The sequence below is a fragment of the Nestor notabilis genome, unplaced genomic scaffold (assembly GCF_000696875.1).
Source record: "Nestor notabilis isolate BGI_N333 unplaced genomic scaffold, ASM69687v1 scaffold10270, whole genome shotgun sequence".
Lineage (NCBI taxonomy): Eukaryota > Metazoa > Chordata > Aves > Psittaciformes > Psittacidae > Nestor > Nestor notabilis.
The window spans coordinates 3,691-24,690 of record NW_009909725.1 but is presented as its reverse complement, the minus strand read 5'-3'; the positions used below and the strand labels follow the sequence as shown (position 1 = coordinate 24,690).

Here is a 21,000-nt window from a genome sequence, read left to right as displayed (position 1 = left end):
AAAAATGAAGCTGCATCGAGAGTGTTTTACCAGGAGCTATGGAACTTTCCAGCTCCTCAGTCTTGTTCGGTGGTGTTTTCCCACCACTTTGGAGATGTACTAAACTCCAGCTGTAGTCAGGGAGCAACTCTTTGGGGAACGGAAAAGCTGCTGGGGTCTAGATGCATATTTTCACCACACTTTTTTTCCTTAACCTTGGCAACGTGAGCAGTGCCGAATGATCCCCACGCAGAGCTGTGCCCTGCAGCCCTCACCTCATCCCTGCCTCAAATCCCCACGTTCCCACTGAACAACACAGGCAACTTCGGAGGTTATTGAACTGTGGCTGCTGAGAAAAGTTTTATTACAAAACTTAGATTAAGCAGGAGATGAAACAAGTGTTTTCTGCGCCTCCTGCCCGCTGCAGCACGGCATGAAAACAGAATCAGGAAAAAGGTCTTTTTGAGCTCAAAAGAGCTGAATAATAACACTGAAAACTCTGCTCATTTGCCTCCCCCAGAGGCACGCGATGGGTGGAACTGGGCTGCAGCTCAGAGCAGCGCAAGGTCGGTGTCCGCAGCCAGCGACCGTCAGCTTTGCAGAAACAGAAGTGGTGCAGGTCTGTGCTGCTGCGCTGAGCAGTGCAGGCCTGGGGGGGAGAGGGGTGGGCCACGAACCACCCAGCCCCGCGGAAAAACCCACCGTGAAAGGAGCTTCACAGGGAGGCTCCGAGCTTCACCCCGCAGAGCCTGTGGTGGGAGCAGCGGTGGGGAGCTGGGACGGCTCAGCCTGCGGGAGAGGTGGCTCAAGGTGGCCGGATACCTGGTGGAGGGAGTAGGGGAGATGGAGCCAGGACCTGTCAGTGGTACCCAGTGGCTGGGCAAGAGGCACATCTCTGACCCTTGCATCGGGTGCTGTTACGGAGCCACAGGACCCATTCAAAGCTGCGTGCGACAAGCAGTTGTTTAGCTCCAGGTGGTGTCACTTGGGTTGTGTGTGTGTGTGTGCGGGTGCATCGAGAGCTGATGGCTCATCTATCCCATATTTAAAGTGCAGACTCACGGAGCAGTTACAGTTGGCATAAACAAGAACCCTCTGTTTCTCTGAACCCAAGCAAACCCCACTTCTGCAGAGCAGGACAGACCAGAAAGAACACATATAACTGTGTTAAAAATGTTAACAGAACTGCTACAGCGACTTCATCAATCCACCAGTTTAAGCAGTCACAGCCCCTAGTTGAGGCACCCACCTGCAAATGGTCATTGGGAATTTCAATAAAACCTAATTACATAGCTGTGTAATTATTTCAATCACTGGCCTAAAATGACCTTTCCATAAACCCATTAATCTACCTGGTCTGGGAAGCCTTCTGCAGCCTTAGGACCAGCCCACTGTGTTTAAACCTCCCACAGATACTCTTCCTTCTCATAAGGAAGATGCTCAGCCTGGTGTGCCACATGCAGGACATAACTGAGCAGATAACCAGCAACTGCAAACATAAAACTTCTGTCCTTCGATTTGAGCTCATCACCAAGGAAATGAACCACCCTGAATGTGCTGCAGTTGGCTCCTGACAGGTCCTCCTGGTGCTGTTTCAGGAATACAGGAGGTGGAAGTAGACATTGACCCGTTTGTCTCGCTGTTGATACCTGTGCTGGGAGTGTTAATTCGTGTGAGCTTCGTTGGAGCTGTTGTGTTGTGCTCAGAAGGGATTTGTGAAGCACCAGTGCTTCCACAGCCGTGACAGCTAATCAGGTTTTCCATTTGTGAGGTTGCACCCCCTTCACCAGTGCTTCTCATCGCCCCAGTGAACAAGGAACCCTCCCAGCTCAGCTGAGGCAACGGGGGAAGAAATTACATGTGAAAAAAGAAGAGAGCGGCCTCTTCCATGGAGATGGAGCTGACTCAGCAAACACAGACATGAGCTGCGCAATTGGGGCCACTTTTCTGAGTTGGTTCCCCCTCTATTCCCCATTTCACAGTATGTACTGACCACAGTTCCTGCCCTGCCTGCGTGCCAGTGAGCGCTGAGATTGTTTGGTTTCATTTGCCTTGTGTCAGTGGATACGGATGCAACTCAGTGGATACGGATGCAACTCGTGCAATCCTGTTCCAATGGGACTCGGCACAGAACCGCTTGCAAAGCTGAGGTGCCAGGGTGCCACGTCCTTCTCTGCCTGATCCCAGCCCTGCTTTGGTTGCTCACTTACCCCCTCTTCCTCCTCCCGACAAACCTGCCCTGTCTTACTACCTCCTGCTTCAGAACAAGGGGCCCTATGAAACTTCACCTCTACAGGAAAGCAGCCCCTGGTATAAAAGAGACTTCCTTTTCTGGCTAAACCACTTGATAATCTATTTCTTCTGTACATCACCTCGTAATCTATAAAACAGTTTTACTGTGACTTTCGCCATCATCTCCGCACTCCTGTACCACAGTTAAGAGTCTCATTAGAAGTTAAATTATTTGTGAAAATAATTACGTCTTTGCCTGGCGTATATAATAGATCATTGTGTGAAAAAGCTACAGTAACAGTTGAGAGGTTCACCCACAAAGTCAACTTTGCATTGAACCTGATGTAGAATATAGCCCAAAATCAAAACAAGAAAGATGAACCAAGCATCTATGTTCGTAACAGGCTCTTTATCTTAAGCACTTCCATGTCTCCCAGTGCTGTAGCATCTAACCACAGGTACCGTGTCGGCAGGAAGGTTGTATGGAGCAGGCCAGAGCAGGGCAGGGAGGCAAATCTTGCTATCTTATGTTCAAGGCCTGCATCATATTTGCTGGCCCATATCTCCAGCTTGCTTACTCACTCTTTCAAATTTAAGCTCTGAGAATGCACAAGCCCTGAGCTCATCCCACGGCTGAGAACAGGAAGCACTTCACACACCTAATTCCAAGCACCTTAGGAGTCCATGGCACATTTCCAGAACTGACTTGGCCACTTCAGTTTGATTCAAAGCTGCCCAAGGGAATAGATTTGCTCCCATGCCACTCGTGGCACTTTGGAGCCTGCCCCAAAACCAAACACCTCCTTTGGAAGTCTTCCCCATTCCCCCTTCCCAGGTGGGTAAGGCCAGTAAGCACCTACCTACCTCTTGGCTAGAAACAGCTGCATTTCACAAGGTTGCAGCTGGAGTGTCGAGCAGCATGTTGGAGAAAAGCAAAATAGAAGGAATAGAAGAGAAAGAAAAGGCAGTGACAAGAATTTCAGAGGAAAAGCAAATGATAAGTACAGGAACGTAGAATGAGAAGAGAGAGACTCAATCTTCGTGACAAGGGGAAAGACTTTCCTGGTGAGTGGGTTTTTGTAACAAAAACCATCAGTTGCTCAGCTCTCTGCCTCTTAACATAACCCTGTTAACATGAAACTCAGCAGACGTTCCCCCCATTAGCATGGGAATGTGCCTACCTGGCTGACATGATGCCGGAGAAGACAGGTAACATCTGTTACATCTGTGCAGCAGCCCAGCAGAATCTGAATCCATCAGCAACTGCCCCGCACGGGCTATCGAAACTGATTTGTGTCTCCATCTCACTAACGTTTTCCAAAAGATATTATCAGAGGATAGGAAACTTGTGCTGAGAAGCATGTTTGGGTGGAGGCTTTGAGCAAGTTTGACTTAAACCATCACAGGGTGTGTGGAGGATATAAAACAACTGAAATTAAGAAAAATACTGTTTTGAGCCCGGGCCATGCTACACAGCAAGTGTGAAAGTTTTAGTATAGACTATGCTTGAGTCACGGCTGCATTTAATAGGGAACGAGAGAGATTAAAACTTACACCTGTTACAGGGAACAATTTGCATTTTCCTGGAATACAGCACACCCTGTTCTTAGGAAGTTTGGGGGATTTTGGGGAGTTGGGAAGATCTGCTGCTTTTAGGGTTTCTTTAGGTATTTCACATTCCTATAGATACTAAAGAAACTAGATGATCTTAAAGTCCTTTCCAACCCTAACTATTCTATGACGGTGAGAGCAGGGAGTTCTTGCTCTGGTGTTCCTCGTCAGGGGGTGCAGCAGTGTCCGCAGGCAGGTCTCAGAGATCAGGGATCTGAACTGAGCAATCTGCTATGGTGCTGATGTGCTTTCTGGGGTTTAATCACAAAGACAGCTCCCATTCATAGCACAAATCAAACAGAGGAGATAGATAACTGCTCGCTGAAGCAAGCCACGCAAACGCATTTCCCTCTCACTAATGGGCATAACAGAACCTTATGAATGCAAAAATAATTGCTGATCTTGTGATCTGGGGGGCAAGCTGCCTGCCTCTGCCACATTGTGCAATATCCTGGAAGTTTTCATTTTAAAAGACTTATTATTGCGTAGCTAAAACTGCCATCCTGCGACCGGATGTATTTCTGCCCTCTTAATCAAGCTCGGTGAGACAATGCTCTCGGCCAGACAATATTAAAGACAAAGCTGCTTTCCTTTAAGGAAGGTGTTAGCTTCAAAGCTAAGCAAGGATTATGGTCATGGTAACATGACTAAGCAGAGGAGAGAAGTCAAGGGAAGAAGAGCCATGAAGAACTGGCCTGGCCACATTGCCAACTGGTGCTCATCACCCCAGCCCTGCTCCAGTCCCTGCAGTACACCTCGTTTATTCTCACTGAAGTTCAAGATCTTGAAAAGGAAATACACCAAATGTGGAAGTTCTAAGAGTCAGAGGGCACATTTCCAAAGGGAGTCCAGAGCTGCAGCTCCCAGGATAGCACTGGCTTGTGGCCATGTCCTGCCCCGTGTGCTGCTCTGTGCAATCAGTAGGGGTGCAGCAGAGGAGCGCGGAGCATCTCGTGTGGACCTGGTTGGGCACGGTGAGGGTTAACTCCAAATGAACTTGTGTATTTCCTCACTGCATCTGATGTAACTGTTCAAATGTGGGTGGGGAGGGCTTCCTGGAGGTGCCGGGAGGAAGGGGGTTCACCAAAATGTGTTCCTGCTTCTGCCTTGCTGGTTTGTGCCAAGAGAGGATTTACCCTGAAGGGTGGGTGGAGAGAAAGAAAACACAAGCAGCAAACACACTGTAAAGGGACTGTTCTACTTGGCCTGATAGGAAAATGGCAGGAAGAATTCATATGCCTTCATGTCTTTCTTTAAGTCAATCCCTCATGCTGGAAAACTGACTGCCCAGACAAGGGGCAACCACAAAACATCCTGTTTACCCAACTCTGTTCTAACCAAAGTTAGAACTTTGATGGTGCTTTTTGTTTCTTCCTAAACCCCTCACACCAGAGGCAATTCCAAGAGAACCTTGGATTGCCCTGGAGAGAAAAATGGCGAGGGTCTTTTTACCTTGTAACTGCAGAGAAGGAGCTTGAAAACAAGACAGGAGATGGTTCTTCAACCAGAAGTCAAATAAGAATGGAGTGTATCTACACGGCTTAGTATCCACTGCTGATTGGGAATGTTGGGCTTGATTCTCCGATGTCACTGCTAGTTCTTCCTCCGAGCACTCTGTGTTGAGCCCTGGGCACCTCCATACCCTGTGCATGCTCTTCTGCACCTGCAGCCAGGCGCGGGCTGCAGAGGTGGCCGAGCAGCAGCATTTGCGCGCACGCAGTCAGAGCAGCGAGCATGAGAGAACCCAGCCTGGCGCTGGTGACAGCTCGCCTGCCCTGGGGAGCCACTCCTGAAGCTGGGACACTGTCCTCAGAGACACACAAACCCTTCCAAAAGCAGTTTCTGGACCTAGCTCAGGAGCCGGGAATGCCAGTCCTTTCATGTGGACTAGATGTATTCCTACAATGCAGCCTTCTGCCGAGGACCTAACACTTGTGCTACCAAACAGTGTGTTTCAGTTTGGAGTCAAATCTGGGCTTTGACTAAACTAAATTTAAAACACAGAACAGGATTAAATGAGTTTCGAACTATATAGAGAACCAAGCTGTATTTTAAGAGACTCTTAAATGCAGATATAGTGAATGTAGGAAATACTCACTTACCCAAAATGCATCTTTAAACTGCAGCTGTGTCATTCTTACTGCTCTGTGGAGGGCGAGGAATCCTTCAGCGAGTTCTTTCTTGGGCAAAAGCAGCAGCAGCCACAGCTCCGAGCCCTGTTGCTTTACCCCAGCCGAAGCAGAGGGTGAAGCGCATCCACAGACCTGTCTCTTCTGAAGCCAGGCTGGGGAAAACAGCACGGGGCAGTTTCAGGCAGCTCCACGTAATGAACTGTGGCTGGGACAGGACAGAGGGGAAAAAAGCTCTGGCTCACACAGAGAGACATGCACGCACTCAGCACTCTAACCCCAAACCTGTTCCTCTGCTGGTAAACAGTTAACATTGAAATGAGGAAGCAAGGAGATGTCAAGTGATGTCAGGCTGCTCCTCACCGTGTGTGTGAGTGAGCGGCTCACAAACTAGAAACCAAAAATAAAGTAGAATTCAGCGATACGATCAGATCAGCTACAGGAGAGAGAGCGATTAACACGCAGAGGAAACCAGCACAGTACAGAGAGAGCAGCTGAGGAAATTGCGCCGAACTATCATAGAATGCTGTGGTCTTGCAAAGAAGTAGATGTAAATGAAGCCCATGAGCCACATTTCTCCTGGGGTTAGAGGGGCCCACGTGTTTGCACACGGGAAGCGTAGCTCAACGTTGCGTTTTTGCAACTGAAAAGGCTTTTCGAGGCTCTGGTTAAATGAAGAACACTGAAGTGTGCAGGTGTCTGCACGCTTTTAGCTACCTGTACGGCTATATAGAGAACATCTCTGATTTGCATGCCCCCATGTCGATGTTACTATGAATAACCAACAGATGTGAAATCTAGAAGTAAAATCCAAACTCTTGAAAAAAGAATTGTGATAAGAGAGCTGAGAGTCTATTGGCACCGGGCCCTGAAGTGGAGCTTCACAGACATTGTCCGGGTTACCTGCAGCCCCTCCATGAGCAATCTGTAGCTGTGTTTCAGTTTCCTTCCTTGTGGTCTGAAGAAGGCAGGGAACATGCAGAGCCTTTGAGAGGGAAAACGGAGAGTGCAAGTAGAGAGCAGAAGGGAGAGTTCGCAGGGCCAGAGGCGTGAAACTGCTTTGGTTGTCATAAGCAGCAGGAAAAGAAACATCATCGCAAGAGAGGGTGAGCAGGAGAAACAGGAGGATTCACTTGCAGAGAGCGCTGGAGGAGGGAAGCTTCCTTCCTTAGGGAAAATTCCCTGAAACATGTATTCGGAGGACATGGACGCTGCTCATAACGCTTGATCTGCAAGCAGGAAAAGAATATTTTAAAGAATATTTGATCTCAATCTTCCTAAAACTAAATGTTTCCTTTTACTGGTTCCAAACCTCAGCTGTTTGACAGCTTTGCTCCTGTTGGGTTTCATGACGTTTCATGACAACGTCTGGAGGGCACTTTGGCCCTCCAAAATCATATGCTACTTTCTCATTAGTTTTAGTTTGGTCTCCAACCAAAAAGCCAGTTATTTGGTAGACTCTCGTGCTGGGCTCTTTGCCTGTCCCACCCAACAGCACTGGGGTAGGACAGTCACCTCCCATGGGAGCAGCCTGTCATACACTGTCAGCTTTGTGTCCTGGGGGAGTTCATCTCTTACTGTTGGCTGGAGAAGAGCCTAAACCGTGCTCCTAGTTGAGGTATTCTCATGAGCTGTCAGAAATCAGCTGATGGGAGCCCAGCCCCTGGCTCTGGTGAAGCAGAGCTGGCGGGCAGATGCTTGGTCTGGAGCCATCGCCAGCGTGGCTGGGTTACATCCAGAGAGTGCTGCGCCTTGCAGGGGCAGTCCGGCTCTGCAGGGCTCTGGAAAAGGGAGGAAAACACCTCAGTTCTGCAGCTGAAGAAACTGAAACCTGTAGCAAACAGTCAGGACAAACACGTCCGTGCGAGAGGCGCAGGCCTGGGATGGGGTTTCTGGGATGGTGACGAGGTGTGAGTAATGCACAGAGCCCTGCATGCTCGTTCCCACCTCTGCTCGGTAAATAGCCCACTGCTGAGCCTCGGGTGCACCTCCCCACTGCACTGGCCACGACTGTGGTCAGGAAAACTGGGATAGGATTATTTCCCTTTTCTCCCATAAGCCGAAGCACCCAATCATACCTAAATGTCTTGCGGTGGGCATTTACTAGGTTTATATTGAGCTGGTCTGCGGCAACTGCTGGTTCGTAGCATGCAATTACTTGTTTTAAGCTTTAATCGATTAGCAGAGCTTGAAATAGCACCCAGAAATCGCAGTTCCCAAGAACTGTCTGTCTTAAAAGATACACCAGCCTCCTGACTGATCCAGAAACTCATCTTTGTCCCCTTCCCCACCAAATGTATCACGGCAGCATGGGGAGTCTTTTGTCAAACTCGCATGAGGAATGCTGCACTTGGAGAAGAAATCTTCCTCAAGCCATCCTCGCAATAGGAACAAGACAGCACAACGTTCAGTTCTTAGGTGTTGTGGCTGAGTTCCTATCTTGGTGTGAGTAGGAAGGCTGGAAAGGCTGTGGGGCACTGTGGGGTGCAGGGAAGGGGAGCAAACCCAATGAACCTTGGCTGCTGACTGCTGGGATGCCTCTGCTGAAACCGCCTTGAACTTCAGGAAATTTTCCCCTACAATGTAGTTATATTGATGGTTTTATGCCAAGGAGAAGTATTTCCTGTGGGCAAGAGGTTTAGATTATTGGCTTTGTAGAGGGGAATGGGATGAAGGTGGCAATAAGAAGGGATCAGCCACTTGTTTATTTGGTTGGTTATTGCCAGGCTGGATGCTTTGGAAACCTTCAGGGCCTTTCATCTCCCCTTCCTCCCCCTTTTAACATGGCTTTTCATCTAAGCTTAGAAATTCAGAGATGTCAGTGCTTCCACGACAGCCACTGCAGCTCCCTTCCCACCACTGCTCTGGAAGTTTACAAATCAGGTTTCCTCTCTCATAAGGCCAAGAATCAGTTTCCAGGACAGAGTACTGGTGGTTTTTCTCCAATCATCATATTGTTTGGCAGGAGAACGCACCATTTGAATCTGCTCTGGAGTGGACAGCGATGAAAAGTCTGGGTTTTTAAAAATCATGTTAAAACTTCGATGTGCATCAGAATGGAAGTTTAATGTTCTTTTTATTAACTACATACTGCTTTGAGCAAAGCTTTTTATTAGGATTTGAGTGGCAGGTTTGGACCTGACAGAAGTTAAAATGCAAAAACAGCATCTACAAGCAGAGTTGTGTTCATCCAGGGCTTTAAGCAAGACATTCTTCACAGTTAGTGCTTCTGATTTTGGGAAGTAGACAGTAACCCTTCGAGTCTACACAGAAACAGGATGAGGGAGCCTATGAAAATATTAAGGCAGTATAAAAAGAGATGCATCTAAATGCAGAGAATTCAGTTATTAGGTTGTATTTTTCAAACCTCCTCAGATATACTGCGGTCCCTTGGAATCATTGTGAAATGGAAATGGAGAACAGAAGGCACATGTAGGGTCCTTCAAAGCCTCTGTAACAATTACATCTAAGAGCTATGGCTTCACAACGCTTGCTGTCGTACAGCTCTGTTCAAATGAAAACAGCCCAGCCCCTGGTGTCTAACTGAGTCCTAAAGCCCAAAGCCACCAGCAGCAATGAAACCATTTCCAGGGGAAAACCACTGCTCAGCTAGACAAGCCTTGCAGCTGGTTTGCTGCACCTCCACTTCCATACAAATGGGCACCCGGATTTCAATGTGAATATGTTGGGGGCTTTCGTAGGAGCCACCAGTGCCAATTTAAACACTCTGAAATCACCTGTCCTTCTGTGAGGAGCCAGCCTCTGTTCCCATGGAAACAGAAACAGCAGCCTCTGAGCATCCGCCTGGATCAGTCACTGCTCCTCTGAACTCATCTGCAGCTGCTGGCTGAAAGCTGGTTCAATGTTCTTCAGACCCTGAGACCCGTTCTGAAACACACTCCCTTTGCTTCTCTCAGAAGGAGCTATTTGAACATCCTCCCAAAAGCACTGTTCCACAGTGCAAGGCAGTCCTGCTGGCATTTTGCTTCAGCAGAATTGACAACTCACGTCAAGATTAATTGCATAGACTATGCTCTTCTCTCGTGTTTTACAGCAGCTTCCAACTGAAAGGCTTTCACTGAAAGCTAGACCCAGTCCCTGATGTTTTACCAAAGAGAAAGATAACCACAGTCTTTGCCATAATTATGGAGAACATGAATAGATTTCCTCTAAAATCATGATGCTATTCTGTACATACTAAAATTCCTGTTCCTATCACAGAAATGCAGGGTCATTTTGTGCTTGGTACATGTTTGAACCTGGTTAGTTCCCATCCTTACCCCTGAAGGTGTTTCAAAGACAAAAATAGGAGAAGAGAAACTGTGGGCAAGCACAACCTCACAGGTGGCTTGATTAACACGAGCAGTATCTGGTAGCTCTTTGGAGAGAAGTATATCCACTTTGTGAGAGGGAAAATGAAAAGATTTGGATGTCTGTCTCCCCTTCTCGCCATAACTTCAGGTACCTGCAGAAAGATGGTTCTTATTTGTCTGACATCTTTTGCACGTTTTACCAATGTACTGGCTTTCTCCATTCCATCAATTCAAAGGAAATCACTACCCATTTGCAAGTACTGCATATTCATTAGCCAAGCAGGCAACGCCTGCAGTGCTGAAGAGGTTTCCACTTCTCAGAAAGGACTCTTTAAACACTACAGTGCTGGAAAGCATGTTCACAGAAATATTACACAGAAGTTCAGGATCTGCTTTGCAAAGAAATGCTTTTGCCTGACAGAGCTTGCAGGGGGTATGCACACAGGCAATGGCTGCTCAGGGTGGCATTTCGGGTAGAGCAAAAGCAGCAAAGACACTGCTATTCTGGTGAAAAATCATGGCAGTTACTGGCTCTCAACCCACTGGACCTTTGTCCAAAACATACCACCTCCATCAGGTCTGCATCTGCACTAAATACCCCTGCTTCTGTAATACAGTGCATTGGTTAGCACCATGGGAGGCAACAGCTTAGATTCCTTCAGCACGTTTTAGCACATATTCTGCGTATTTGTTCACTTCGAAACATCAGCAATTGTTTTCTAATCCTTCTTCAGAATGGAAATGCAAAATAAGCAAATCCACAGTGAACATCTGAGAGATCTTTCCAAAAAGCTGTATAAGGCAAAACTTTTCTAGATAAATGATGTGCATGTTTATTATTGGGAACAGAACTGTTACAGTGCAGTTGGTTTAATTTGGAGCCTGGAGAAGAGAAGGCTCCTTAAGGGGAGACCTTGGAGCAGCTCCAGGGCCTAAAGGGGCTCCAGGAAACCTGGAGAGGGGCTTTGGACAAGGGCCTGTAGAGACACGCACTTTTCACAAGAAGAAAAGTCACGCTGTTCACAGGGACGTGTACCAACGTCTGAATGAAGGCGTAAGGAAATACTTAATCATGGAGAACATTATTTTACCAGCCCCGCTGATGTCTCAAAGCAAAAGGAAAAGTTGAAAAAACAATCCACAAGGAATCCACTATACATAAAGAAAAAGTTGAATTGTTTTGAGAAAGCCAGCAATAAACCTTTCTTTCGGTAGTAACGGCAGTGGGAAACCAAGACTGAGCAGTGTTAAAGCTCAGGCACGAGCGCTTACCTAGCTCCAGTGGGATTCAGCTGATGGCTAGTTCTGGCATTCCAGGTTTGCAAAAACCCACAAATGTTACAAATGCTTTTCCAGTTCCATGTTCTTGTTTCTAGCTGTTGAGGTAGGAGGACGGAGCAAAGTATCACAGTGTGTGTTTTCTCAAAGAGGTGGAGGATTACAGTGCTAAACGAGACTAACCAGTGAGTTTGTCTGGACTGTGTAAATTAATCATAGAATCATATGGTTCTTTTCAACCCAAACCATTCTATGATTCTATTGAGCTCTGGACCATACACATGCTGTATTCTACTAGTCCTGCTGTACCTCTTCTTCTCCTCCACCACAATCCAGCAAATGACTTGGAGTCTAGTCAAAAAGCCCAGGGCAGTAGCACCCTCCCAAAGGCGGCTTCTTCTTGTTTTGAAGTTGAACTTTCAAGCTGATGACGACACTTTTAATACTGAGTGCGAAGCTGAATCTGTCATCAAGACTTGTTTCAAAGTGCCACAAGGAATGATGATGAGTGGGCAACTTTGGGTATATTTTAAACCAACGAAGATGACAAACACTGCTTTAATATTCCTGGGCCCACTGCATTTAATTAGACCTTACTTGTTTTAAGATCAGATCCCACTACCACCACGGCAGTAGTTGTATTCACATTCCCAGGAACTGCAGTAAACAAATCTGGGTAGAAAAAACAACCCTGACCACTAAAACTGAAAGATCCTTTTGAATTTCTATCACTGTGATATCTAAAAGAAATACAGCAAAAGCCTATGGAGTTCTGTTCTGACTCAAAATTGCTAGCTTTGTAACGGGGAGACTTCAACACCTACGTCAGAAGGGATTTCCTGCTTGTCCTGAGAATAACGAAGAGATGGTATAGTGGGAAAAAAGCAAGGCAGAACTAGTTACTTTTACTCACTAGAAAGTGAGTTGGGAGGAAGTATAACATTAGCCAAGAAGAACACTGCAGGAGCATTACAGGAATGAGTTATCTAGGAATTCAAAACGCCTAATGTGCTCAGTGTGAGCTGGGCTGAGAGGCTCCGTCTGTGTTTAGAACACTCGGCTCATTTCTGTGACTACCTAGGAGATAAAAAGCAAATCTCTGTTCTTTCCTAAACTGAAGCTGTCGTGCCATTAACCTTTCAGCCTATTTCAAATAATAACATAATGGGACAGCACTCACTTTTATGAATGGTAATTGTGGAGCTTTCAACCAAAGTTAACTTTAGAGGTTACCGCTAGAAATATGCAATGCCTTGATGCTTTCAAGTGCCATATATTGCAAATTAAAACAAAACCAACTGCTTTTGCAAACTTGTCCAGAAAATGCTAAATGCACACCTTGCTTGTTTTGAATCTTCTTTAGCATCTGGAGAAGGTGACATGTCTTTTGTTTATGAAAGCTCCGTATGTTGCCATTGTATATTACATACATACATTGTTCACATTTCAAGGAGTTGCTTTGGGTGACCAGGAAATAACAAATGGACAAATCACAGAAAGACAGAATATTTTAAGTTTTAATCCAACAAACGAAGAGGGTTTTAACACTGTAAAATACCACTGTATTGCTAAGGCTGTAAATTGTACATCAAACCCAATTAATGTCTATAGATGTAAAAATAGCAAGTTTTATGATACAATAAAACACAGTATAGAAACCACTGAAAATCAAGTAGAAACCTCTTAAAACAATTGAGGCATTAATCTATGTGTTTCTCCAAAGGTATTAAGTAAAACACAGTTAATACTGTCTCTAAAGATCCTCCCATCTTCCCCACTCTCCGCCCGAATTAAACTGGTTAGAAAACATAGTAGTCACTCAGTTACCGGTTTGCATTCTGTCAGAATCATTTAGAATCTCCATTTCTTTCAAGTACAGTAGAACAACTCTTCACAACACAGGACTACCTCTGAAGTAACTTATTTCCCAACGCTGTGTAATTCTGCAAGTAAGTATTTCAGATGAATGCTGAAGGCTAGAAAAGGCCCAAGGAAATCTGCAGGAGGGCAATTAAATTTTGAATGCAAATTATTTACACAAACATTAGTGTACTGTAATTACAGCGTAAAACTTGCAACATAGCTGATGGGTGCTTTTAACAAAAGCTCCAAATGAAACAAAGGAAAGAAAAACAGATTACAAAATAAATACTCTAAAGTTCTTCATGGTAGAAACGTTCATCATGAAGCTGCCTACCATAATCCGTTGCTTCACTGTTAAGAAACAAATCTTGGTTCTTAAGAATTTCTGCTTCAGAAAGCTTTTTATCATCATTCAAATCCATTTCTTCAATAAGGTGAAGAGCCTTTAAAATAAATGGAATACCATGTGCACAGTTAACAGAGGTGAGCACTTACAAATAATGCTTTCAGAATGGCTTTGTCCAAGTCCTGCCACAGCACCATTACTTGGAACAAGCTAGACAAGGGTTTGCATGCAGAACAGAGCTTTTCTTTCCTCCGTTTGTTTCCCTTTCCCTCTTTGATTTAAGGTTAAGTTGCGGGCACACTTGCTTTCAGCTCTGGAGGTGTCTGCTGCACTGAGCCATCTTTTATCTCCTGAACCCATGGAGCCCCACTTTCCCATCACATGTGCATATAGAGATCTGCAGCTGGATATTCTCTGTTTATGATTTGCAAAAAATGCCCCACCGCTATAATCCATGATGGAAATTTAACTGGGAAGTATTTGATGGCTACCTTCAACAGTGGACAAGCTAAGCCAACTATGCATAGGATCTTAAGCTTTGGGTAGCAAAAAAGGGGGGGGAGTTAGCAGTAAAACAAAAAAACCCAATTCCAGCATAATTTACTTGTAGTTTATTGACAAGTACTACATAGCTCAAAGCTAACAAGCCAGGACAGCAGCTATTGTGCCTATTATTTCTGAGAAATAGAGGAGTCCTAGCATTACATGGGATTAATTTTATTTGCCAGACATCTACGAATACAAGGATTTAGAGAATCCTTCCGTTCCTACATTTTCTGATTGGTTTGGCTCAATGTAAGTGCTTAGTGACTTTTTTAAAACATTAAATATTACTTACATTTAAGCTGACTACATCACCAAAAAGCACTGAAGGAAATAACTGGGACTAACGTCAGCCAAGCAGATTCTAAAAGCACTCTGCATGGCGAAAGCTAAAAGATTATTAAGACAAACATCCTGGTAAACACATATCCATTCCTGGAAATGGAATGTATAATCATTTTTCTATTTTTATGTTATTTAGCTACCAGGTTTCTCAAATCATTTTGAAATGCCAAAATGGCACTGCAATATTCAGCTTATGATTTAAATCAATGCTGCCTCTTTATGATAGGTGACTTCACTAAGCCCGTATATTAACTGAAGAGAGGAAAAAAAAGCACATTACAGAAACAAAAGACTTCTTGCAGAACCAAGCTATTCCTACAGAACAGCCTTGCTGTAAGCTAACATCTGAATGAATAGGGAACTGGTGAAAAAGAAACCCCAAATGGCCAAGCAAACCAATACAGGTATGACCAGACTTGAGACCAGGCAGAATTCATGTCAGTTACAACAGCACTGTTCCTGTGAAATAAGAACCACGCACCCTCAAGAGTCAGATGTTAAAAAAAGCAAAGGCTTAAGATTCCCATTAACAAAAATACCACCAGAGCGCTCTAACAGCTTAACCTCCTGCAAGGGCAGACACGGGAGAGCCTGCGCTGCTGCTCGCCACACTGCTTTTTCTGTCACCAAGAGCTGAGACTGGAAGAGCTGGGGCCTGAACAATGAGATGGTCCAACACAGCAGATGGGCTATGCTGTGCAACACCAAGCGTCTCCTGACTCTAGCAGGCATGGGAAGACCTATTGTTCCTGCCATTCTAACACTAAAATCCCCCAGTGCAAAGGAAAGAGACTCAGACAAATTCAAATTCAAAGTTATTAGGGGAAAGGTAGAAATCCCCTCTACTTCAGTCAGCGACTGTGAAGTCTGCTCATTAAAAGAGGTTGTTCTGGAGCACTCAGTGCTTCTACTGCCTGCGACAACAAAATAAAGACAGCTAAAATGAGAATCCACTTCTCCCTATTATTCCTTCTACCCCTGATTAAACCATTTTAATCATCATCATCAGAGTTTGCGTTACGGCATCTTGAATCACAGAATACTTCCATTTTCTTGTACTTACGAAATACAAGCTTTTAGTTCTACAAATTATGGTGATTTATCCAGTTAGAAGAATCACAATCAATTTTTATTTTCAAAAGGATGCTGTCAGTAGGTAACAGCTGCTTTTAGTTGTGTATCTCCTTAGATTTACCTACAATTACCACAAAATAACAGACTAAAATACTGCACCCTTAAGTCAAACCAGATAAGCTGTTTAAACAGGTAGAAAAGTACTTTGTTAATTTACATTCATATAATTAATAGGAACTTCAAATTTGCCTAATGCAGTTAAAGGATGTGCATTCTTTGTCAGACTGAAAGAAGGTTAAAAATATATACAAAGATGTACCTTCAACTATTAAGACATGATACATCTAAATGCATCTATCATTTTGTGGTGATACATTCATAATTCTCCTGCATTAATTAAAATCGAAACAGCAGTCAAAACACATACCTCCTCTTGGGCAATACCCTGATTATTAGGCACTATCCAAGACAACAGCTCTTGAGGGTCAAGTTTTCCATCATTATCCTTGTCATAGTCATTCACAAACCGATCCTTCTCCACAAGTATCCATTCTGGATCTTCCCTTGCAGCTAGTAAGACACATTTGTCAAGTTTAAAGCCACTCTTTACCTAAAAGCAGATGTTTTCACTTTTTCTCATAGCAAATTCAGTTAATCTCACAAAACATAAAAGTGATTTCAGGAAATAAAGCCAAGCCTTACAGACCAGTCCCAAGAGATTAAATAAATGCAACTGCCTACATATGAAAAAACATGCTTGTATACAATAAAAAAGAATTTAAAGCTAAGGCAATATCAACATTATAAATTTACAATTGAACCGAGCAGATATTAAAGTCAAGGTTTATGATAAACTGAACTGTTTATCTTGGTATCTCCACATTTACCCAGATTGATAATGGAGAAAGCATACTTTATACTGGATGTGCTGCCACGGAGATGGTTTCCTACTTATTGTGACATCTGATGCATCAGTAGGAAGAAGTTCAGGTAGATGACAGAGATATCTTACATTTGCAGTATTTACCCTGACTGAGTTAAGATTACTCTCTCCCATGAACACGCAGCAATCATGTTGCAGGTGCCACATTGAGAGTATCACACAGCAGCAATGTGCTGTGAGCAGTACCACAGGCCACAGATATTGGTCATCTTGGCTCCTAACAGATGGAGGAAAGTAGGAAAAGGCTTTACATCAACAAGTGTCCCAAGAAGTTGGTGGATAGTGTTTGGCAGGATTTTGTGGCCTTATGAAATTTTAAGACCATATAGAGTTTTTAATAACATTCTACTGCCTGTTCCCCTGCTTTAATATCAAGGGAAGTCCATCTGCACCACGTAAAAGGAGGCAAAGCTCTTGTTCAGCTCAGGCTCAAGTCAATACTGCAGGCTTTCAAATTAGTTTACTGTCTCATTTTTGTTTGTTTTCTAAAATATTTGGAATATACCCAAAGCAATTTCATTCACTGTTGTTCTTGATTTGTATACTTGGTTTATACTTACCCTATGCACTGGTATTGCATCCTGCAACCTAGCCAGCAATCTTAAACTTGTCTCTAACTCTTTGAGAAATTTAGAAGTAATTCATCAAACTGATAACCACTGCAGACAAGCAAGAACAGGTATTAAGACTTCCTAAACCTTATTCAAGTCCAAAGTAGTTGGCATCACAAGCAGATAAATAACAGTTCAAACATAATTAGGTTTCTGTTATAAGAGAACAACAAGAGTGAAGTCTCTCTCCTTCCTTTCTAATATTTGGTTTTGCAAGTAGATTATCCCTTAATGTCACAATTCACCATACACTGTTGCCCAAAGCCACAAGACAGTTATGAAACCAGACCCACCATGTAGTTTATTAAGTTATTTTAAGGTGCACTGCAGGAACACTGTCTGCCAGAGAGATGGCTGTTAGGAGAAGAGTTCAAGTAGTTTCTACAGTTACAGCCGTTTCTGAATTCTTGCTAAAATGTGTTAATGACAATGCTGTCACCTTCTCTCTTACCGCAAGGGCCCTAGCAACAATTTCACTCCTTTCCAACTACTTGAAAAGCTTTTTTCAAGTCAGAGCAGGAAAAAAGATAAAAGAACCCCGTAGCTGCATCAGAGAGCTATTGTTTTTATTGGCTCTGGCAACTAAAGACAGTTACAAAAGGTGAAATTCCAGGGCTCACTGGAGTGAACAGAAACTGACTATTCCCCTATTTCTCCATATCCTCAGGTGGCTCAAACATTTTCCCCAGTTGGGATGTTAGTCCACACTCAGGAATTATCTCTCCTTAGGACCAAGCAGACTTTCCACATGCCTAAGGCTACTGGTGTTTTTGGAACTGAAGGAGTTACTTGCCCTATCTATTAGCAAATCAAATACAATATAGAAAATATATCTATTAGCAATATAGGTGAACTGTTGATTAACACCAGGTAAGTGTCCTTTTTCTTGTTAAAGAAGGAACAGATCAAGTTTTAGGAAGGGCAAGAGTGAGGACAAAAAGTGAAAGCAGAGAGGCTTCTGGTATCTGGTCCAGTGAACGGGCTCCTTACGCTTCCCCTCCACCTCTCTTAAAACACAGCTTCAGTCCTTCGGCAGCAAGGCTTACAGCTGCCTTCTCAAGCTGATAAAGACCAGGGAAATTTAACCTTACATTTCTGCTGGCTGGTTTCACAGATGTGTTCAGTTAGAAAAACCATGTCTCCAGCTGCATACCTAGTGATGAGGAATGTGCTTTCAGTTACACGAAGTAACTTGCAAGGAAAAGAGTGGAATGGGCTATATGCAAACTACTGCCAAACACATACAGGGCAAAGTGAAATACTGAGCCACTGTGCCCAGTTCCAGGAAACTGAATTATTCTAAAAGACAGGATAATGTTACTCAGAATCTGCAGGTGGAGACAGAAAAAGCTGAAAATAAAGGTGCATGCAATTCACCCCATTCCAACAGCATTTGTTAGTTCCTTCTTTCGTGCCCCCCCGCCTTTTTCCTTACTTGGGTCTCTTCTGTAATCACCAAGGAATTCTTCCAGGCTAACAAATCCGTCACCATCTTTATCATGTTCTTCTAAAGCCTCCTGAATAACAAAGTCCTTTTGTGTACGTAGGAAAAGCAAAATAATCAATGTCAAAAATTAGCAACTTGTAATCAACAGAAATAGCAATAAATAATTTCAGAGCAGTAAGGTGTTCTTTAAAGACTCCCTCATGTCAAATCTGCTTTTGTTTTCCACAGACTAGTCCAGTAATTGGTTCCTGTGCACCAAGGCAGATGTGTTCCTAAGAGTTTAGGCTGCCAGATTTTATGAAAACTAGATCTGAAAGGTGTACACAGAGTTGGAGTCCTTCAGCATAATTCAAAACTACAGAAATAGCTGAGAAAGATGAATTTGTACAAAGCTGTGTCATCTCATTTCGCTTTTCATGTGATGTATTCACTAATTTGCATTTTTCCTTTGCAAAGAAATCTTTCTTGTGAATCTCCTTGCTCGAACCGAACTCTGAGCTAGGTATGAGACTTCCTACTCAAGCCCCAGCTCCTGACCTCCAGCACTGATCCACCACACGTAAGCTGAGTGTTAATTTGGCCTGTAAAAGCCATACACGTAACTGCTCAAAAACACACTTTCTGGAGTGCCGGGGCTGAGCGCTTGCATTAGAAAGATGTTGCATCTAAAGACACAGGCTGATAAAGATACTCCCCTGAATCTTACCGTCATATACTCCACTTCTTCAGGATGTTCAAAAGCAACGAATTCGTCCACATTTAGATGAGGAACATCATCTCTATTAGCTTTTTCAAAACGCTTTTTCTCCTTTAAATGAAGCTTAGAAAATAGATTTAGTTAGAGTACTTAATGAAAAGGAAAAACAACATCATAGTAGCTGGCTGTGAGCTCATTAGAATATTAATTGTTTCACATTATCTACTCGTGTTCTACTGATGTTACATTTTCGCTAAAAAGAGCTCATCCAGAGCAACAAGAACTGCACTATTAATTGAAGTAGTTTTATTCTATCCAATTTAAGGAGACATTTAAAACACACTCTTAGCCAGGGCTTCAAAAACACAAATGGGAGATAATGAAAAGATCAAGAATTCTTGTCTTTATATCTGCTTCCTCTTCTAAAAGTCACCAATTCCCAAACTAACCTAGTGGAGTACAATGATTATCATTAATGGTAGCCATTGCAAATTCCAGAATTTGCATTTTAAAGGACACTCACCCTTCTGGATCTATATCTCATTTATATTAAGGGCTGTCTGTAGTTCGAAGAAGGTCCTGAAATATCATATATGTAAAATGTCTTTTCTGAAGCCATTTTAAATGCTGAAGGATTAGACAGCTTCCTTCCACAAGACTGTTGCCCATCACATCTCAATGTATTTCAAAGCAAAGTCACTTCTCTAACCCATTTTAATTACAGATATCAGCACACTCTTTAAAACTAAATAATACCCACAAATAATCACTTGAAATTGTACTTCCTAGTTTATACCCTATTGACACTTCTCTCAAAATTAGGCTAACCTGAGTAATACACAGCATAAAATGTCATGAATAAAGTGTAAGATCTTCACTATTTTGCAAAATAATTAACTGTACTCCACAAGAAAAGCTGTCCTTAGCTGAGAGTTTAAACAGGAAGGCAATTCAGAAGGACTGACTACAGTAACTACTGAATTGCAACATAAACTTTAGCTATTCAGGGAAAAAGCCTGGTTTTCAGTGGGTTTTTCTGAGCAGTGATGGACAAGGCTGCCACCTTCTGGTAAATTTATACGTTTACTTGATGTCAATTCTAAATCAATACCATGCTCTATAACCTTTCCATTTTGCTCAGAGCAGGATCACTGACTTCCAAATGTAAGGAAAAGGCTAAAGCTGGCTGACATGTGATGCTTGTACAAATCTGCTGATTTTGCTCTTTACAATATATGCTGAAGAAATCAGCAAGCACGAAAACCTAGGAAGCAGTCGAAGTATAGTATAAGTGAGCAGGAGTTCTAGCTCAGCACAGACATCTTTCATTGCAGTATCTCAAACATGAGATCAATATTCTGACTGGTAGTTCCATCTGAAGTCTTGTTTTATTTATAAGCTATGTAATTATTCAGTGAAGTGACCTCCAAAGCTTTACAGATTGTTTCCTGAGTGTGTAAAATCCCTGCTCCCTTGTCCATTTTAGTTTCACTTCTGCCAACATCCTATATTATCTACTATTACTTTAACTAAATGCAGACAAAGCAATCCTCACAGGGAAAAACCAACCAACCAACCAGCCCCCCCCC

The 21,000-nt window shown here is 43.5% G+C and overlaps 1 protein-coding gene across 1 annotated transcript in view; it reads right to left on the bottom strand.

Moving 5' to 3' along the window:
* Positions 1-13,044: 13,044 nt before the first annotated feature.
* RCN2 (reticulocalbin 2, EF-hand calcium binding domain) overlaps positions 13,045-21,000 on the bottom strand; it is a gene marked incomplete at its 5' end in the record, with an annotated part of 9,010 nt that continues 1,054 nt past the window's right edge. The window contains 4 exons of the mRNA XM_010020502.1: positions 13,045-13,848; positions 16,141-16,283; positions 18,703-18,799; positions 19,421-19,522. Of these exons, the coding sequence (XP_010018804.1) occupies positions 13,696-13,848; positions 16,141-16,283; positions 18,703-18,799; positions 19,421-19,522 (495 nt within the window). The remainder of the gene's footprint in view (positions 13,849-16,140; positions 16,284-18,702; positions 18,800-19,420; positions 19,523-21,000) is intronic.